This window comes from Psittacula echo, assembly GCF_963264785.1.
Source record: "Psittacula echo genome assembly, chromosome: 5".
In the NCBI taxonomy this organism is placed as follows: domain Eukaryota; kingdom Metazoa; phylum Chordata; class Aves; order Psittaciformes; family Psittacidae; genus Psittacula; species Psittacula echo.
The window spans coordinates 7,939,653-7,954,420 of NC_137739.1; the positions used below are offsets into that span (position 1 = coordinate 7,939,653).

The 14,768-nt window shown below is 43.1% G+C and overlaps 1 protein-coding gene across 1 annotated transcript; it reads left to right on the forward strand.

The window, feature by feature from the left end:
• Nucleotides 1–3,121: 3,121 nt before the first annotated feature.
• LOC308222337 (ubiquitin carboxyl-terminal hydrolase 42-like) lies at nucleotides 3,122–12,790 on the forward strand (the record flags this gene model as incomplete). The annotated part of the gene is made up of 14 exons (XM_080620235.1): nucleotides 3,122–3,323; nucleotides 3,686–3,886; nucleotides 4,895–5,005; nucleotides 5,154–5,256; nucleotides 5,417–5,484; nucleotides 5,622–5,692; nucleotides 6,237–6,319; nucleotides 6,967–7,078; nucleotides 7,698–7,838; nucleotides 8,040–8,140; nucleotides 8,600–8,738; nucleotides 9,439–10,170; nucleotides 10,555–10,643; nucleotides 11,314–12,790. The coding sequence occupies 14 exons, from the start codon at nucleotides 3,122–3,124 to the stop codon at nucleotides 12,788–12,790; spliced, it is 3,630 nt and encodes a 1,209-aa protein (XP_080476361.1).
• Nucleotides 12,791–14,768: the final 1,978 nt, after the last annotated feature.

Sequence of the window (14,768 nt, forward strand, 5' to 3'; positions counted from 1 at the left end):
TGAGTATTTCCTCAGGTCCATAGATGTTAACGAACTTCCTGTTGTGGAAGGTCTGTCTTTAAAAATATTAAATGAATGGGTCTCAAGTAGGAATTTTCACCTTAGCATAGATCCAAACTGCAGTCAGTTTGGAAGTGGGGAAGCTACCTTCTCAAGTCCGTCGGATAATATAGTCACAGAGCAGGTGGAGCTGTGTGCAGGCTTGAGACTTCTCTTTCAGAAACCAAACCACTGAGACAGGGTTTGACATTGAATGTCATGACATGGAGTGACTTTGGCTTCTTTTGTCTTTCAGATGCAAAGCTCACTGATGGAATCCTTCGCTACCTAAACTAAACCTACTGACAAAACCAGCTACGTCTCATCGTCAAACCTGACTCTTTACCATCAAAACTGTACAATCAAGGCTGATGGTTTACCCTGAAACCTGGCTGTTTACCATCAAGAATGACTCTACCATCAAAACTGACTGTTTACCATCAAGCCTGGCTTTGCCATCAAACCTGACGCTTTAGCACCAAACCTGTTTTCCATTGAACCTGCCTTTACCATCAGAACTGACTCTCTACCATCAAATGTGACTTTTTACCACCAAACCTGACTGTTTGCACCAAACCTGACTGTTTATCATCGAACCTGGATTTGCCATCAAAAAAGATGAATCTTTGCCTTCAAAAACAACGACTCTTTATCTTCAAACTGGACTTTATCGATGTGGACCATCAAAACTTAGAATTTCTGATTGAAACATTTACCATCAAGACAAAATCCATACGTTTTAATTCCGTTCTCTTAATATACTGTCACTTGCCTGAAGTCTCAGTTGTCTTTGTCTCTCTAAAGTGGCTAGCTCCAGACAAATTCATAGGGTGATTTTAATTTTTATTATTAAATGCTATCAAACTGTGATGCACTTCATATTCACTGGTCCTGCATCAGGAGAGCAGTGATTGGGAACCTCAGTGAAATACAGTTCCTCTGACTTATCTGTCTGGTCTGATTAATCGACTTGAGGACAAGAGATCTGAGTTGTTCTTGCCTTATATTTGACTGAAGCTCATGGAAGGGAACGGACAAAATCCCTCTTTAATTCAGGGTGGGAAACCAGCTCTTAATGGAGTAACATTCACAGCAACACAGCTATGAGTGTTCAGCTTTACAAGAACAATCTATTTTGCAGGTGAGGAATTTTCTCTCTGAAAAAGTAAACCTGTCAATTTAAATCAGTGTGCCTAAAGGTAGGCAAAGAGGCCTTTGACTTACAAGAGCAGTTGCAAAATCAGATCTTAACCTCTGAAACCAGTAAATCAGCACAAGTAAGCTGTAATGTAAGCTTGATGTAAGCCACAAGTCTTAGCTTGTAGGATTTGGTCTACAAGAGACCTAGCTTTTCCAGCCAGCATATCTACATAGGGATGTACTAAATCTGAAAAATATGCATTGTTTTCACCTAGAAAGCATTCTAGTTGCTGCTCAGTTGGCAGAGGTTCAGTTTTGTACCAGTTTAAAGCGGTTCAAAATGTTTCAGTAACGTAGCGCTTATTTTGTCAGAATAGCGTCAATTTTAAGCCAGTCCGGCTGAGCCGAAGTTTCCTGTACATTTCTCTGCCTGCACTGCACTGGCACCGCGGCTGATGGAAGTGGCCACACAGCTCAGCTGCTGAGCGGAGCCGGCACGGCAAAAAGAAGGGAAAGAGAGCGGCGGGAGCAGCCGGCTCGGCCCGGCTCGGCTCGGCTCGGCTCGGCTGGGCTCTTCTCAGCTCTGGCGGCCGCTGTGGCGCCGGTCGGGCACCCGGCCGCTGTCCTCCTGCCTGCCGGGCAGCGGAGGGATGGGACTCCCCGTCGGGGCGGGGCTGGGCGACGTCCCCAGTATGGGGCGGACGCACCCAGCCCCGCCGACGCCGCCACCGCCGCCACGGCCACCACCGCCTGGCCCGGCAGGACCGGGGCGGGGCGGGACGGGGCGGGAGAGCGCTGAGGCGGGGCGGCGCTGCGCCTGCCCCCGCAGCACCGGTTGCCGCGGGCCGGAGGTGCCCGGTGGGGCTGGGTCGGAGCGTGAGGTGGAGGGAGAAGGGCGAGGCGAGGGGAAGCGAGGGATCCCTCGGAGCCGTGCTCTGCCCTCGCCTGCCGCGTCAGGGTCGGGTTGGTTTGGCTGTGTTTGGGCTCTTGCCGCTCCCGACAGCGGACGTGCTGCGTGCCGCGCCGGTCCGTGAGAGCAGCGGTGCCAAAATGCTTTTAGGGACCAAAACGCCTCGGAAAGGCAGAGCGGAGGGTGAGCGGGTAGGTGCCTCAGGCTCAGCGCTGGTGACGGAAGGCCGGGCAGTTCCATTTGGAACTGGTACTATGACGTTAACCGACTTTGGGAGCTTATCTTGCGACCCGGGAGAAGCAGACCCTCAGACCCCGGTGAAACACTGGGCAGACGCGCCTTGGGAGAGCAGAGAAACCCCTGGGCGGACGGAGACCACGGTCACGACCCCGGAGCTGACAAACTCGGAGCCCTTCGCTTCCAGGTAAGGTTAAAGTGATAATTGACTGCGGGTTTCCTGGGTTGGCAGATGGATTATTTTTTATGAAAGCAAACAAGTGTGGCCTCTGGGGGTGTGGGTGTGGGTGTGTGTGTCCGTTCGGGATGTTCCTTATTTCGAATTTGTGTGTGTGTGTTTGGTTTTTGGTTTTTTTCGGGGGTTTGGTTTTACTTTTCTGTTGTTGGTTTGGTTTGGGCTTTTTTGTCTTCCTGTAGTGTTGCTTTGTGGAAGTATAGTTTGCAATTTAGAGACATAGAAGTGCCTTCATGTCTTCATGTCTACCTGTAGTAGTTTCCTGTTGCTCCTTATTTCTACTTAGGCATTTTTGTGTATGTTGTTGTTTTACAGTCACTGCTGCAAATGTTTGTTTTGTCATGAGACAAATGCGTAATCGCTGCTCCCCACTTAAACACAGTGTTGTGAGTGGGGTTTTTAGTTTGGTTGTTGTCGTTTGGGGTTTTTTTAATATTTGTTACCAGCTATTTAGTCCTTCAAGTTATTTCTTTGCGACTGAGTGACAGGATCTCCTTCTGGAATGCTTTGTGATATTTTGAAGTCAACCAGAACTTTTATCTTTGATACAGATATGAACGATGACTATAAAGAGGAGAATACCTTCAATATTTAAAAAGCTGTCATTCAGGTGGGCCAACAAATGGCGTGCCAAGAAAGTGACAGCATGCACCGCAAACTTTGGCTGGGTACAACCTGCAGAAGAGCCAAAGAAGGGACCAGGAGGTTCTATTTATTGTAGAAGCACGGAAAAACCCAAGCCTTTTGGCCAGGGAGAACTAAGTAAGTGTGCCTTCTGTCCTTCCCCCCTTTTCTTCAGAACAAAAACCCCAAAAGTTAGAAAACGCAGTTCTCATTTGTTGCACTGATATAAAACAGGGTTGTGATGAATAAAGCCTTCAGCGCTAGGCTGCAATTTTGTGAGTCCCCTAAGGCAACTGAAGGGACTGGTGCTGGAAAATGATGGTTCAAAGCAGTGTGTTGACCTGCAAATTCAAGTGGCAGTGTTTCAGCTGTTCCATCATGTGTTTTTGGGTTGTGGAGTAGACCTGGTTCTTCTGGGTGCTCCTGCAGAATGCTGCCTTTTAAACAGCCTTTTTCAAACAGAAACCGTAAATAGTTTTGGAAATCTAATTTTCTTGCAGTTGTTAACGATGGAATTGCCCCACCACGTGAAATTCTTTTTCCACCTGAGAAAATCTGCATGGATTGGCAACAGCCACTGAATGTTGGAGTTGGACTGCAGAATCTGGGCAATACGTGTTACCTTAATGCTACTCTGCAGTGTTTGACGTACACACCTCCTCTGGCCAATTACATGCTGTCTCTTGAACACAGCAAGTCATGTGAGTACTTTCTAGCATTATTATAAATATGTTGGGCAGCTGCAAAGGTGGAAGAAGAACAAGGATTCTGTGGAGAAAACTCGCGGCTTTCCCGTTTTACCTGTAGAAGCCGGCTTTGAACGCGATCTTCGCGGTCTTTTCCAGCCTAAATGATTCTGTGATTCCATGGTTATTTAGCAGGGAGCTCGGAATGGCATATAAAGTTCATTTGTTCATTTAATGCACAATGGTAAAGTTGCAAGTAAGGACCATTTCTTGCTTTGTGTGAATAAAGAAGTACGTTGCAAAGGAAGGCATTTGATGAACATTTGGGATTTGGGTTTCCTGCTGGTAGAAAGGAGGTAAAATTTAGGATGTTGGCATCATAGCTTCTTTGTGTCTGCAGCCTAGATACCGTAGTGTGTTAATACTGCAATAAATGACACGTTCACTCTTGACCCATTAAAAAGGCCCACACCCTAGAAAGCACTACGAGCCAATTTCTGCTGTCCTGAAATGGAAATTTGTGTGGGGCAGTATTAAAATGTAGACTGGTTTTATTCTAGTTAAAAGTTCGTATTTTTTGAACCTTGGAATTTGTGTTCTTCGTATTTCCATTCTACGGTTGAACTGATTTAGGCGTAAGAGCCTCTTTTCGTATCCTTCTAGGTCTATTTTGACAAAGGTACATGGATGCTTTTTGGTTTGGCATCTTAATGTTTATTCCTAGAAATTTAACTGTGTTTTTTTAACATAGGTAAAAAAGTTTCCAGTTAAGAACCCTGTTACAAAAGGGAGGGCAGAAATACTCGTACATACTTCCTTTAATCTTTCCTTTCTCCCAGAGGATTCTTATCTCTGTGTCACGTAGCTCACCTAACAGCAGTATGCTGAAAATAACAGGCATTCCCTCTCAGCGCTGTGTCATCAATATCTATAGCGTTTTTCATGGATATTGTTTTTTGGTTTTGTTCTCTTTTGGTGGCAATGCTTATTTGACTCGACTGTGTTGCTTCTTTCACTCTTCAGGTCATGAAAAAGGCTTCTGTATGATGTGTACATTGGAAGCTCACATTAACCAGGCCCTGTGTTTCTCTAATAATGCTATCCCACCTATGTCTGTTATCAATGGCCTTATAAGTAAGTAATTTCAGATGGTTTTATTTTGATATATTTGGTAACTTTTCAAAGCACTATTTGATGCGTAGAAATGATTTTGATACTTTTAGAAACGTGAGTTTTCTTTCATTTTTTAGGAAATAAATATAACCTCCTTCTTATTTATTAGGAATAGGAAAACATTTCTGTTACGGCAGTCAAGAGGATGCACATGAATTCTTGTCCTTCACTGTTGATGCTTTGCAGAAAGCTTGCTTGAATGGAAGCACCACGTACGCATAAACCACTTATTTAAACTTTAAATGTTCTCTAGCCCCTTTTACTCCTTTCTTTACTATGCTATATTAAAATGAATGTCCTTGGTAAAAACTGTTTGAAGAGTTAACTCTGAGCCTCGCATTATCTGAGGTCTGATTTATCATTTCTTTCCAGGTTGGACATATCTTCTCAAGCCACCACACTTATTTATCAAATATTTGGAGGATACCTAAGATCCCAAGGTACTTGTTAAAAATCTGCCTCTCCTTTGAAGTGGTCTGTGTCTGTTTGTCTGTAGTAAAGGACTTTGACTAAAGTAATACGTGTGAAGACTTTAAATTTGTCCAGTCAGTGTTAAGCATTTGTATTTTGATTCCAGTGAAATGCTTGAACTGCCAAGCCGTTTCTGATACGTACGAACCATTCCTCGATATTACTTTGGATATAGAGGTAAGGTGTTTTGTGAATATGGGTTGAGCTGTATGGGGACCTGTAGAGCCTTCCAAAGAAAGGCATTTTACTGAAAAAGATACACTGCTAAAAGGAAAGAGCTTGATGCTGGATGGGAGCGGCAATCCTTTGGTCTTGTGTGGAAGGCATCTAGATGCTCTCCATGTTTGCAGTGGGTTTAAGCTGTAAAAGCAGTAATTATGTCTACACAAACACCTATACTCTCACACTTCTCCATTATTCTGCTTCAGCATACGTCTGTCCTTAGGCTGATGGGTTTGACTGTTCTCATTCTTGATGCCATAGCATAGCACAGGAGCTGTCTGTGGCACTGCAAACTTTATTGTTTTGTTTCAGAGTAGAATCGTTTCCACAGGAGGTAAATGCTCAGCGTACTCTGAGGTTTCTGCCTCCTTCACAGTGGTTGCCGGTTGGCAGTAGGTCGCTTGAGGATGAACTAGCAAGGTTCTCTCGCAAACTACCAGGAAGCGTTTGAAGTTTTGCATTTCCAGTGACTTAGTGCTCTACTTTCTTATTCATCCAGGCCGTTACGTCTGTCACCGAGGCTCTAGAACAATTTGTGAAACCTGAACAACTGGGCGGAGAAAACAGCTATAAGTGCAACAAGTAAGATTCTTACTAATTCCATCTGAACACAAGAGAACGCGTTTCATGTATCACATGAATATCTGGAAATAGAAGAATTCTGGCCATTAGCTCATATTAGACTTCTATTCCTTACTGCTGCCTCTACTGGTGTTTATTAGCCTTCGTAAGAGTGAGGTTGCACACAGAAATATTTGTCTGGCCAGAAGTTACAGGGGATGTCTGCTAAGTAGTGGTGAGCTGAAGCATGGAGCTAAGGACAAGGATTTGGGGTGGGAGGCAACAATCAGCTTGCTGAAGGTCCTAGTGTTCCCTGTGGAACAAAGTGGGATTGGGTCTCAGTGCGTGTGAACGGTGGTCGTTAACGTCAGCAGCCTCTAATGGCTCACTAAAAAATGTCTTGCAGGGTTCTCATGCTGAATTGTTGGGAAGCCTTTCCTTTTTGTCATTAGGATAGATGCTCAGATGTTTGCTTGGCTATCGAAAGATAATGTTCTAAATCCTTTGTTTTGTAGAGCTGTCCGCTTACATCCTGTTACCTTCTGTCTGTTAACAAGCCTGAAGTGCAGCGTATGGGTTCATAAGCCTGTGCGAGAGATGAACACTTGTTTGAGTTTTGGGAGGGGGAAGAATTTGCCGTTAACCGTTTGTCTGTGCTGGTTTTTAAGGTGCGAAAACATGGTTTCTGCCTCCAAGAGGTACACAATACATCGCTCCTCCAAAGTTCTCGTCATATCGCTGAAAAGATTTGCAGATTTTACTGGTGGCAAGATCAACAAGGTATATTTGCAGCCGTAAAGCAGCTTTATCTTCTTGGAATGGGAGATTTCCCCAAGAAAATATCATTTTAAACAGGGGAAGTTTAGATTGGGTATAAGGAAGAAATTCTTTACTGTTAGGGTGGTGAGGCACTGGAATGGGTTGCCCGGGGAAGCTGTGACTGCTCCATCCCTGGCGGTGTTCAAAGTCGGGTTGGACAGAGCCTTGGGTGGCATGGTTTAGTGGGAGGTGTCCCTGCCCATGGCAGGGGGGCTGGATCTAGATGATCTTAAGGTCCTTTCCAAGCCTAACTATTCTATGATTCTGTGATTCTATGATTTAAAAGTTGTTAATGCTTGCAGGCTGTAACTAGAGACTAATAACAATAGTCTAAGAAAAGTCCATCTAACAACTGTGGCTTACGGTAACCATAGGGGTATACCTCACTCTTAGAGCTAATTCTGCAGAAAAGAGTTCTCTGCAGCTTAAATGACTAAATGTTGTTTCTGAGAAGAGGTATTTTTATAAGAATCAAGAATATATTTGTGTGATCCTAGCCTGTGTTTTCAGAAGGGTTTTTCTCAGGCTGTTCCACCAAGTGATTCCGGGTAATTTTTGAATCTTCCTGTTTTGTGTTTAGGATGTAAAATACCCTGAATATTTGGATCTTCGAGCCTATATGTCCCAATCGATGGGAGAGCCACTCATCTATTCTTTATATGCAGTTCTTGTTCATTTGGGGTTTGGCTGCAGTGCAGGACACTATATCTGCTTCATAAAGGTGGGTACCAGCTTGATTTCTCCCAGGGTAAAATAAACAAAGAAAATCAATGTTACTGGTAACCACCGTTTTGATGGGGAAAAGTTGGATGGTGTGTTCTGTTTGATTTGGTTTGGATGGTTTGTGCTGTAGTGTTCTACCTGTGACGGCATTTGAGCAACATGCATTTTGTCTAAAGATGTCACTGTCTTTTATTTGCAGGCGGGCAATGGATTTTGGTATCGAATGAATGATGCCGTAGTGGAGCCTTCTGATATCCAAACGGTTCTCAATCAGCAAGCTTATTTACTTTTTTATGTCAGGTAATACCAACTCCTGAACCTGTTCAGAATATATTTACTTTCCTGTTACTGATACTTGTCTTTTTTTCAGGTGTTGTTATTTCTGTGCTAGGAAAAGATTACAATTTCTGGAATTTGGTTCTGTCTAACCTGAACTTGCCCACAGCGTTTACTGCCTTTCATTGCTTGGCGTTAAACTGGTGCGCTTGTGTACATTGCTGTCTATCTGGTCTTTGTAGCTGGCTAATGTAGAAGAGGAGAAATTACGCCATAGATGATGTAAGGGTGAGCTGTCGCTCTGGCAAGGATAGTCATTGTAGGGAGACCATTGTCTGTTTTTTAGTTTGTAGTCTTGGTTGAGCCTTTTGTACATGTCTTGTGTGTCACATCATCTGTTCTTTTCAAATTTTAGAAGGGGGTTTAATCCAAGACCAGGCTGAAAGAAAAACTCTAAACTGAGATCACTGCTTTTTTCCCAAGGCGCTATGATTTGACACTTGGAGAACGTGGTTTTTACTTACCAGCACCGTCTGACCCCTGCTCATTCCTTGGTCAGTGGGGGCCTAATAGTAAGCAGGACGGATTTATGGGACCGCAGCTTCCTCCTCATATGATTAAGGTAATTTGCAGGGAGCAGATAATGGCACCAAATTGATAATGTTGTTTTCTTTTGACTGGGGGTGGGGGGTGTGTTGTTGTTTTGTAGCGTCTGAGTTTTATTTTCCCTCCCACACTGCAGCTTTCTTCACAACCGTCAGCAACAGCCAGAATTATTCCAACAGTGGCTAATCCTAAATTGTGCAGCCATGCTACTTCATTATACTTCCAACTCAAAGTGCTTTCTAAAGCACTGGGAGCTACGCTTTTCAGACGCTTGAAGGAGCCTATTAATTCCTGATGATGATGATGATGATAAGAACAATAGTAGTAGTAATAATTCAATATCACTCCGCCAGTGTTACTTTAGCTGAGTCAGTGAAAACGATTTTTCTTGGTCCTGCGTACCAGAGCAATTATTACAGTGTTTTCGAGGAATGTTTAAAGGGGAAAGTAAATACATTTGGGAAGAGCTTTAGTCAATGTTAAGTTGTTTGTGTGGGTTTCAAAAATGAGGCTCATTTGATACCAATATGCAGTAAATCAAAAGCAGCAGGAATTAAACACACTTGTTGGACTTAGGTCGATATTGGAAGTGGGGTGTTTTTTCTTCTTAGGTGGTGAGGCAATTTGTAGAAATATTTAGTAGGAGAATTTAATGTTTTCATAAGTGCTGTGTGATTGCACATATTCATCTTGCAATCTTTTCTTTTTAAATACAGAATTCAAGTCATTTAAATGGAAATGGACCCCTAGAAGAGGATACAAATCCTGTTGGTATCTCCATAAAAAGGCTATCTTCAGCTCTACCAACAGCTTGCATTCAAAACTGGGCAATTACCAGGCCTTCAGCTACGGATCCATCAAAAGCCCAGAAGATCACTAGAAGTATTAATAACAAATTGCCTGAGCGGCAGACCGTGTCACAGGCTGGCCATCTTACCAGTGCTTTGGAGAATGAGGATCTCAGCAAGGCCGTTCCTTCCTCCACAATTACAAACTCTTTCAGAGCAGAGTCTACCTCAGATGCCTCTACAGTGGCAGTTGCTGCTGACATTTCCAGACAGGAAGTTCCTGATGAAATGTTTGTAGAGCCAGCAGTGAATGGAAGTCCTACACTCGGCTCCGATGCTACGGTTCCTTCCAGTGCAGAGTCTTCAGGAAAATCTGAGGCGTCGAATGGCGTGTTTAAAATGAATTTCAGCGTATCTTCCAACGGAATTGTGATTTGGGAGGCGGTCGGCACATTGCAGAATTCCCATTCTTTCTGTGAGAGGGCTGAAAAAGAGAGTGCCCATCATGAGCTGCCAAAAAATGATTCACTAAATGGTGCTGTTAGTTTAGATATTGGATCTAAACAAAATGGACTGAAACTTGATGATTTTACTTGTGAAGTCCAACCTGCTAAACCTTCTGAGATTTTCTTCCCTGAAACAAATGGATTGCTTGAACCAGTGAGTTATGTTTGTTCCATCTAGAACTTCTCACCTATGGTGTCCTTAGTATTCAGGAGCGTTAAAATGTTCCTAATTCATGTGAAATACTGTGAAAACACACAGCACAAATTTCATCGTTAACACTTTGTGCTGTTGTCCCCTTAGAATTTGCAGAGCTGAACTGGCATGTGAGAATATGTCAGCTTCAGAAAAGTTCAGCTGAGATAGTACTTGATAAGTTTCATAAATATATTGGGGGTGGGGAAGGGGTGATGTTTGAAATGGCAATAGTGCACGTAATGCAAAGTGATCTTGCTTAATAACTAATGAGGAAATTTTGCAAACAGTTTTCAGCTAAAGGTAGTATATTTTTGTCTGTTAACGTCTGCATTTTAATTGTAGGTACCTGAAGCTGAGTCACCGATTCCTCAAGAAATAATCTTAGAATCCCTGGCCTACAGCCACCTGAACAGGCTGTCAGCGCAAACAAGGTAAACCGGGTATACTCTGATGAAAACAAGATTTCATCCAAGTTTATCATTGTTTTACCCCTTTGCTAATTCTATTTAGTAGAAAGCTTTGAACCAGTACAGCAAATTCCACACTGTACATGTAGGGTTGCAGACATCAGCACTGAAGATGTATTATTCTGATATTAAATACGAGCAGATGCCTCTCAGAATAGTTCTGTTTCTTCACGGAATTATTTTCCTTTTTTTAACGATTGGATTTCTTTTTCCAATGTAAATTCCCCACCTCCTGCCCTCCCATTTTGGGGGGAGGGACGGACATTAATGAGTTGACTTTTTTCTAGTTAGGGGAGAGCGAACCTAGTGGTGCTGGCTACTGATGTGATGTAGAGCAGTGAGCAGAGGGAGACAAATGTGCTGGGTGTGGGTTTTTAATGTACTCCTTGCAGGCTCAAGAGAAGAAAAACACCTTCTCTGGGCGCTGCTGAATGTATAAGAATCGGTTTCTAAAGGGGACTGCCTTACAGAGTCTCTTTAGAAAGCTACAGTTTCCAAACCGTGTAAGGGAGTTTAGAAACAGACAGAGTTTACCAGTAGCCAGCAAATCTTTTACTTAAGGGGATTTGTGCTCCCAACATTTATCTTTTAGGTGAACTTTTCCAAGTGAAAAATGTGTTTTTATTTTGTGCAGTGTCCCTGCACCTCAGAAGTCTGAGGGCGATCGTCTTATGGAAACCGTAGTGACGGAAACAGTGTCTGTTTATGAACAATCCGGGACGCCTCTTTCCGACCTTGGCTGTGAGATTGAGAGTCCTTTTACTGTATCAGACTGTGAAACCATTGCTACCAAAGAAGTTGCTGAAAGTATTATAACAAAAGCTGATAACGTACAACCCAGTATCAATGGTCAGCACAAGGTCAGGAAAAAGTCCTTGGATACTGAATGGGAATACGTTGGGCAGTGTGAGTCCGAAGACAGCAGAGACAAAGACAAACCAAGAAGACCAAAAGAACCTGCACTCATTGCAAAAGGAGATCCTTCGTATATCAAAGGGTCTCCTGAGAGTGAAGAGAAATTAGGGCAAACTTCCTTTGTGAAGTCTGACATTGAATGTAGTCCTAAAAAGCCTGCATCTCTAGGTATTACAGATAAATGCCAAGATACAGAGGACATTTCTAATAACTATGTAGAGGTACCACCTGTTAATGACTCTTCTATTGCAAAGCTGGATAAAGTTCTGGAGAGTCAGTTCTCCAGGCAAAATGAGGGGCTGAATAATAAAAAATGCGAAGAGGATAATAGGCAAAAATACGAGGAGAAGATACACGACTCCAAAAACCCTGACAAAGAACGCTACCGAAAGAAGAGACAATACTCTGAGATTAAAGAGCAGAAGCAAAGCAGGAGCAAAGCGGATGATCGTTCCTACAAAAGGAGGCGCTCTCGCAGCATGGAAACAAATAAGCAATATCATCATAAGCAGGACTATTACAATGAAAGGAAGTACAGACCTTCCCATAATGAAAGAAGCAGTCCAAATAACGGCAAAAGCTCAGGAAAATACTCTCGTTATAGATCACGAAGCAGAGAAAGAACAGAACAAGACAGAAATAGGTATTCCCATTCCAAAGGAGAGAGAACTTGGAGCGGGGAAAGATACTATCAAGATGAAGCACGGAGATGGGAAAAACGCAGCTGTTACAAGGGTTATTACTCTGTTCATGGAACAGGAGATGGTAGAGAGAGGAAGTCCTCTCATTTTGATAAGGACTTTGACAAATTGAGTCAGTTCTACAAATCACGTAGGGATCATCACTGCCACAGCAGATGGGCTCACACCGCTCACGGCAGAAAGGAAGGAGCCCATCACTTGAGCAGCCACAGAGAGAACTTCCGTCATGGTTCAGTACCTCAGCGGCAGTCTGAAAAACACTCTCGGGAAAGGCACGCACCTCCACCTGCCTCAGCTCGTGCACATTTTGACAACGCTTTCTGGGAAAATGAAAAACTTAGACTTGGCAAGAGGAAATACAGTGACAGAGAAGGAAGGGAAAGTGAAATGGGAAAGAAATGCCGCAAGACAGATGACCAAAGAATGAAAAAAGATGAGAAGGTCAAGAAGAAAAAGAAGTCCAAAGATAAATATCGAGAGAAGGATTACAAGTAAGCAGGGATTCCAGCATAATCTGCCATTTTTTTCCTAACACTTTTCTCTGTGTTTCTCATGCCTGCCTTTTCCCCATTGTTTCTAAGTGATTTATGTAGGATAATCTGACTAGGTGTTGGTCATCAGGCTGGTCATTAGGTTGGTCAAGCCAACATAGGAAGGATGTTGCTGAATAGCGTTAGAACGCTAGACCTGGAGCACAAAGTTAAGAACCTGTCGTGGTTTAAGCCCAGCCTGCTGAACCCAGGGCAGAGCCAGATCTGCGCACTGTTCTTGATTAGGTTACAACAATTATGTATTTTTAATTCCACATATTCCACAAATAGCCCCTGTCAGGATTTGTGTACAAACCAAGACTTACTGGTCCTTAATCTGAGGGCTTATGTTTGCTGCATCCAAAGTCAGATGTGCAGAAATTACTACAAAATAGGTGACACACAGCAAGTCATCACCTGTGGTAAAAGAAATAACATTCCATACACGCATCAAACGCTGCATCCGTTTTCCTATTTTTAAGCTGCGTGTTTCCTTCAGCCTTCCGCATTTGCAATGACTGGGACTGGTTTGGCTTTAGTGAATGGTTTTGCCAGCAGGTGGCCAAATCTGGTTCTTTCTAAACCAGTCAAAAGTATAGGAAGAAATTCAATGTCTTGCACCCCACTCCACAGGTCAGGGGCATTAAGATTAGTGCACTATCTGTGTAGGCGTAAGAGATGTTAACCGATAAACACAGTGCTAGAACCCCACTTTGATCCACTGCTTGCAACACAAGTGGGATATGAGGGCTGTGAAAAGCAATTTGTTAAGTCTGCAGAATTTGAGTATTTCCTCAGGTCCATAGATGTTAACGAACTTCCTGTTGTGGAAGGTCTGTCTTTAAAAATATTAAATGAATGGGTCTCAAGTAGGAATTTTCACCTTAGCATAGATCCAAACTGCAGTCAGTTTGGAAGTGGGGAAGCTACCTTCTCAAGTCCGTCGGATAATATAGTCACAGAGCAGGTGGAGCTGTGTGCAGGCTTGAGACTTCTCTTTCAGAAACCAAACCACTGAGACAAGGTTTGACATTGAATGTCATGACATGGAGTGACATTGGCTTCTTTTGTCTTTCAGATGCAAAGCTCACTGATGGAATCCTTCGCTACCTAAACTAAACCTACTGACAAAACCAGCTACGTCTCATCGTCAAACCTGACTCTTTACCATCAAAACTGTGTACAATCAAGGCTGATGGTTTACCCTGAAATCTGGCTGTTTACCATCAAGAATGACTCTACCATCAAAACTGACTGTTTACCATCAAGCCTGGCTTTGCCATCAAACCTGACGCTTTAGCACCAAACCTGTTTTCCATTGAACCTGCCTTTACCATCAGAACTGACTCTCTACCATCAAATGTGACTTTTTACCACCAAACCTGACTGTTTGCATCAAACCTGACTGTTTATCATCGAACCTGGATTTGCCATCAAAAAAGATGAATCTTTACCTTCAAAAACAACGACTCTTTATCTTCAAACTGGACTTTATCGATGTGGACCATCAAAACTTAGAATTTCTGATTGAAACATTTACCATCAAGACAAAATCCATACGTTTTAATTCCGTTCTCTTAATATACTGTCACTTGCCTGAAGTCTCAGTTGTCTTTGTCTCTCTAAAGTGGCTAGCTCCAGACAAATTCATAGGGTGATTTTAATTTTTATTATTAAATGCTATCAAACTGTGATGCACTTCATATTCACTGGTCCTGCATCAGGAGAGCAGTGATTGGGAACCTCAGTGAAATACAGTTCCTCTGACTTATCTGTCTGGTCTGATTAATCGACTTGAGGACAAGAGATCTGAGTTGTTCTTGCCTTATATTTGACTGAAGCTCATGGAAGGGAACGGACAAAATCCCTCTTTAATTCAGGGTGGGAAACCAGCTCTTAATGGAGTAACATTCACAGCAACACAGCTATGAGTGTTCAGCTTT